The 6,233-nt window shown below is 37.8% G+C and overlaps 1 protein-coding gene across 6 annotated transcripts in view; it reads left to right on the top strand.

The window, feature by feature from the left end:
* The window catches only part of METTL6 (methyltransferase 6, tRNA N3-cytidine), a 41,322-nt gene that overhangs the window by 794 nt on the left and 34,295 nt on the right, over positions 1-6,233 (top strand). For 4 of the 6 annotated variants that reach the window (XR_011737704.1, XR_011737703.1, XM_065831446.2 and 1 more), the window contains exons 2-5: positions 1,287-1,671; positions 2,338-2,472; positions 3,697-3,867; positions 5,409-5,550. Coding sequence is in view for 4 of the 6 variants with exons in the window: in XM_065831446.2 (XP_065687518.1) it covers positions 1,390-1,671; positions 2,338-2,472; positions 3,697-3,867; positions 5,409-5,550 (730 nt within the window). In the remaining 2 variants the exon portion in view is untranslated. Of the gene's footprint in view, positions 1-297; positions 438-1,286; positions 1,672-2,337; positions 2,473-3,696; positions 3,868-5,408; positions 5,551-6,233 lie in introns of those variants that run through there. The other 2 variants (XM_065831445.2, XM_071804902.1) reach the window with 2 other exon arrangements.

Genomic DNA, 6,233 nt, shown 5'->3' with positions numbered 1-6,233 from the left:
TGGGTCGATTAAACCCTTATAAAAGGCTCTTTAGCCTAAACATAGGTTGTGCTAATAACCCACTGCAGCGTTTTCGAAGCGCATATGGGTCAGTAAAAGGACTAGCTTGGTTGGTTGTTTTTTTTTTCCTAGCTTGTCCTATCAAGAAATACAAACGTTGATCTTTTTGCAGTGTGCCAGGCATATAGTAGAACTTTTGCTGATTCAGCTTTTTTTGAGGATGTGCTCTTCTCGAGGAGACTTTCTTTCAAGGGAACCTCTGGTCTGTGACCTTTTCCATTGTTTTTGAAGGTAAAAGCAGGTGTCTGTCTCCCACAAAGCTGGAGAAAAATTTGACAGTCCTTTACTTCATTTGCACACATTTGCATTTTATGTTTCTATTTGCATCATGTAAGATAAAACATGTAAGTGAAGCGCTACCCTTTTCGTCCTTTAAGGTGAGTATTGGGTTTTTCTCATTTCCATTTTGATACAATGACACTAATGCCTGGATCTGAGTGCTGACATACACCAGTGGCACATTTTGGCTGCCTGGGGTTCCCTGGGAGTTCCTGGGCCATGCAGGATTTAATTTCACCTGTGCCATCATCCAGGATCTGTATGTGTATGGTAAGGCTGGGGTCAGAACTAGATTAACATCAGAGGAAATATTTGGATCCCTTCCAGCCTACGCAGAACTCTTCATTGCTCTGATTTTGTTCATTTCTGAAAATAAAACCACCCGTGATTGTTAAAAGTGATGTGGATCCCCAGGAGGAGGCAGTGGAAGGGATGCTGACAGAGGCTGGCTATAGGCATTTTGGCCACAGTACTGGTTTTTGCTTTCGTTTGAGTGATGTGGTCTTATAAATGCTGATGGTTCTCACTAGTGTTTTCCCATAGAGGTAACAGCAGGAAGGAGAAGACATGAATACAGTTTATTTCATCAACTTCAGTGGGTCTTTTAAATGTCACCTGTTTTTCACTTATGATTTTTCTGAGGTTTCTAACTGGGGTTAACAAGAGCTCTTGCTTTTCTTTCAAAGTCAGTTTTAGTGAAAATAAAGTTAGAGCTGCATCATCTTTCTCTTGTTAGGTAGCTTTCTAGGATGCAGAGGGAGGACTAGCAGACTCTGTTAAGCATCTTCTTTGACATCAATGTGATGTCATATGCAGTTGTTTGGGCGGAAGATTTCTGAAATTAAGAGAAATTTGGTGACTTTGCAGTTCATCAGGTAGGACAGATCACCATAAAATTGTAATAAGTACATGGTGTAACTCTTCTTCATTTTTTCTTTGGCTTCTAGGTCCTCGGTTATTTTACCTAAGTTAAGTGATGGGAACATACACTAAAGAAAAAAAAATCACCCCTGAGTCTTTGGCATTCATATTTGTGTGAAAGAATCTGGAATGTTCCAAGAAAACTCGTCAGCCAATTGCTTAAATGTAATAACAACATCTACTGAAGATGGTGCTTTCCAAAAAAAAGGCCATAGTGCAAGAATCCTTAGCCCAGAAGAAGCCGAGAGATTGGCAAAAGATCAAGTTTTAGTGTCTGAGTTCAAACAGCTCAAACTGGAGAAAGAGGCACAGAAGAACTGGGATCTATTTTACAAAAGAAACAGCACTAACTTCTTCAAAGACAGGCATTGGACAACCAGAGAGTTTGAAGAGCTGAAAGCATGTCGGGAGGTGAGATTTATACACTTCCTCTGTAAAAGATGGGATTGTTTGTTTCCAAATGATTTAATAATAGTTCTAATGAAGCCATTAAGGTAAGAGCCGTCGCATGCTAAGTTTGCAGTGCCCCATGTAGTCTCTCTTAATATCAAAGATGCCTCCTCAGAATCAGATGCATCAGTTTGGTTTCAGTTTATAATTGGCCCGTACTGGGTATTAAGAATGAAACCTGGAATATTTGTTTTGTGTCCTAAATAAACAGCTTGTCTCTATGTCATGTGACATTTTCAGATGCAAGTTAGTGGACTTCAGAACACGAGAAGCATCCAGAATTACAGGCTAATTGCAAAACATTGTTAAGGGGGATAGCCAGAGGCATCTGTTGTTCATAACAGCTGAATGAAAGACAAGACAGAAATGGTACAACAATCTATTGATTACTTTAGGGGTAGATGACTAAAGAAATATTAATATATTCCAAAAAGATATGTAATTTTGCAGAAATGGAGATTTGTGTTTTGTGGTGTCACTTTATCCAATGGATACCTACTTCAGTTTTTGAATCAATGGTAACTAAAATTGATTGTAGCTTTTAAAATGCGGCTAGAACAGTGTCTCTGGTCATACCATGAGGAAAACAAAAATTATGTGCTTTATCTTGGATTTCTTCCTCCTCAGTTTGCAGATCAGAAACTGACCATTCTGGAAGCAGGCTGCGGGGTTGGGAACTGCTTGTTTCCACTCTTAGAAGAAGATCTGAATATTTTTGCATATGCCTGTGATTTCTCCCCTAGAGCTGTTGAGTATGTGAAGGTTGGTGTGATGTTTGAAACTTCCTTTAGAGTGTCTTATGAAGGTTCTGAAATTACAAGTGACTGGAACAACAGACTTCTCTTGCCTTCCTTTTTGTAAGAAGGGTAGAATAGCTTTTGCCAAAAAATGGAGACTGATCCATTTCAGTGGAGCTCCTATGCAAGAAGGTGAATCATTGCTCAAAGCCTAGTTTTTCAGCATCAAATTGTAGCATAATGGTAGTATGTGTATGTTACTTTACTTGAATGATTTGTGAAGACACTGTTTTTTTGGGAGCGGTGCTCTGTCTCTGCCAGCTGTGCAGTACGAGCAAAATGTGTTTGGGATGGAAGCTTGCCCTTGATATTTATGGGGCAGAGGGAGTCCTGAGGAGAATCTTGAAAACAGGGCCATGAAAGTTATTGTTAAGGAAATTTGTATCCTGATTAGAAATAGGTATGTTTAGGTAAGCAGTACTGCAGTCCAAAGTTAGGTCTTCCAGCAAGGCTGGTGGGGGCTTTGGCCTTTAAAAGTCTCCTCATTTATTAAGTTTGTTATCACAGGTAAAATTCTATATATCTGTTATTTGAAAGCATTCTCTCGTGAGACATTTGTGACCAAAAGCCACAAGACACACACTGCAGATCTCATGGGAAAGATGGGAAGAAATACATGTGGCAAACATGAGAGGACAGCAGCTCCCTGGGGTGCCACATCTACCGTGCAAGATGAGTTTGAGCTGAGTGTGTACGCTGGATTTTGGATGAATTAGTGGTGTGTGCTGTCACAGCTTTTGCTGAACTTATTTCTTGCCAAGACCAGGTTTCCTTTTACCCAGCGAAACCGTGGGGTAGAACAGCCCAGCTGCAGGTTACGTGACATGAACCGGAACTCCTTCCAGTCTATCTGTAGCTCAAGAGCTGTGCTTTGATGTAATACAGAATTTCTTTTAAGAATATTTATTTTTAAAGAGTAGAAACAGGGATAAAACTGAAATGTTTTCTGCACTGTCTTAACACACATTCCTTCTCAAATTCCAGAGAATAGACTATTCTAATAGTTGTAGTTTTCCTATTGAGTATGCAGCAAAGGATTTCTGATTGCTTTAGTCACCTGTTGGAAGTTAATGTTCTTTTGCCCCCATGTTTTGTGTCACTCTGCTTGTTAGTTTTACAACTTCCTTACTTTTTCCAATAACAAATGCTGCTAATTTTCATTGAAAGCCTGCTCTTTTCATTTCCCTAGAAAAATACCTTATACAGTACTGAAAGATGTAAAGTGTTCCAGTGTGACCTTACCAAAGATGATCTTCTAGAAAATATACCAGCAGATTCTGTGGATGTTGTCATGCTTATATTTGTGCTTTCTGCCATTCATCCTGACAAAATGCATCTTGTCTTGAAGAACATTTACAAGGTAAAACCAGCTGATTCTGCAGCCTTTAAAGCACTTTCCTTCTTTTTAGCTTGAAAGTACTTTTATTTTTTTTTTTTTCCTGAGAAAATAACTCCTCTTGTAATGATGATCTTTAATACTAAATTCCATGGATGTATTTAGTTAGTATATCTAGTATAAGGGACTAAAATATGTTTTACAATGTTTTGTTTATTTTTTTTCTCTCTTGCTATTGTGCGGTTGTTTGGATTCTGCCCTAATGCATAGCATCAACATAACAACAAGGTATTTTGAACCTGTGACTTGGGCTCCTAGGTTGTATGCTACAAATAATGTTCATGGCTTGCAGAAACATCTGTGTTGATAAGAAGTGAAAGACAGTGAACCAAAATTGACTTTCAGAAGATACAGTGACTTGCAGTTAGGATGTTATAATTGTTATTAAACACACTTGAGCTGTGGTGATTTGGAAGTGGGTGTTCGGAGATCAACATTAACCTAGGGAGACTCATTTCCCTGAGCTGCCTTTGTTAGTTGATAGACCAGGACAGGCCCATCCAGAGGGTGGTTTAAACAATCTGAATTGTGATTGTTCTGAATTTCCCTGAGATGTCATATATTGACTGCAGAGGGAAATAGTCAACATATTTTTATTTATACATATGTGTGTATTTGGGGTTTTGTATAATCAGATATCCTGTTTGTTTTATCATTAGTAGTTCGAAAGGAAATGTTAGATTTTTTGGTATATCTCCAGCTGTTTTTTGAAGTCAGGATTCATTCTTAGCTCCTGCACATTGGAGGCTAATTATTGTTTTATCTGTGGAGATGCCTGGCTCATTTAACTCACTTGTAGGTTTCTGCATCAGTTTGCAAGTGACAAGTACTCTTTTTCTTTGCTAACAAATACAACTGGTACTTGATGAGGTAGGAAATTTGTGTGCATCAAATGTCTAAAGTCAGTATGGCCATTGACCATGTATTTCTAAATTTCAAACCCCTTATGGCTTGTTTTCTTTACCAAAGAGCAATTAAAAAAACAAAACAAACCCTCAACTCATTTTCCTGAAATTGTTCCTTTTTTCTTATTATATTGCAACATTTTTCTTTCTCACGTGAAAAAAAGAAATGTCATGGTATTCTAAATGTTATTGTTAATCATTAAGCAAAGTCAGATGCTAGAGTGTATACTACCCAACAAAGAAAATGCCCTGTTAGAACTTAATTTTTATTGTTAAACTGTGTATTTTCTTCTTTGCTCTGTATTTGAAGAGTGTTCCAAAAAGCTTTTTTAGCTGATGAGCACTCACACAGGTATCTTAAAATTATTTGTAGTCTGCTCCTCATGGGGAAGCATTTTTAAGGGTGGACAATCCAGTTTATGTACAACATTATTGTTGCACAGGGAATTAATTACATATATGTATCGCTTCTGTATTGAATGTGTTAGGATACCTTGTCTTAGTTATATGTGTATGTGTCTATATATGTGTACAAATAAATAAATATATATATGGCTAATTCCATTTAGCTTATTAAAGCATATGTGTATTATGTGACAGGTATTAAAACCAGGCAAGTGTGTCTTGTTCAGAGACTATGGACTGTATGATCACGCAATGCTCAGATTTAAATCTGGCAGCAAACTTGGAGAAAACTTTTATGTTAGGCAAGATGGGACAAGATCATATTTTTTTACTGAAGGTAAGAGTAAGACATACTGTAGAGTGCTTTATTTTCTGTGAATCTTCTGTTTAAACTTGCTTGAAGGAATTGCCAACAAGCCCATGGAAGTTTTGTTTTACACAGATGAACTGTTAAATCATGGTGTACTTTATTTGCTGTGCTTTTTGGGGAGGAAGAGGGTATTTAGACTGACAGGACTTTTTGGAGCATTTTCTTGTTAATGACCTTCTTGTATGTGCTATAATGTTCCCAGAGCAGCAGTTTCTGATTTTGCTGAATTAATTCAGGTTTGTTATCTATGGGAAAAGACCAATGTTCAGTAACAGAACCGATCATTTGCATGAAGCAACTAAGCAGTTATTTTGGCACTGTTCTTTTTGCAAGACTCTTCCTGGAGTGCAAGATGGGATCTACTGAAGGAGTCAGTGACTTCTAAAGCAGAACCATGACTACAGCACTGAGAAGCTTGTCCACAAATCCTGCTGAAATAGCACTGACTAGCCATGGTCACTCTGTCTTCTGGAGTTTTTTTAGTAAAGATAATGCAAAAAAACATTTACACATGATACAGTATTTAAACAGTTCTTCGTTCATTGCTCATAATGCTTTAGGAAGGAGGGTAATTATTGCAGTTTACTGGTGGAGAATCCGAAGCACAGAGATGTGAAGGAATTTGCTTAGACTCTCACAATGAGATGGGA

Source organism: Patagioenas fasciata, chromosome 2 (assembly GCF_037038585.1).
Source record: "Patagioenas fasciata isolate bPatFas1 chromosome 2, bPatFas1.hap1, whole genome shotgun sequence".
In the NCBI taxonomy this organism is placed as follows: Eukaryota; Metazoa; Chordata; class Aves; order Columbiformes; family Columbidae; genus Patagioenas; species Patagioenas fasciata.
This window is presented reverse-complemented; position numbering and strand designations above follow the sequence as displayed.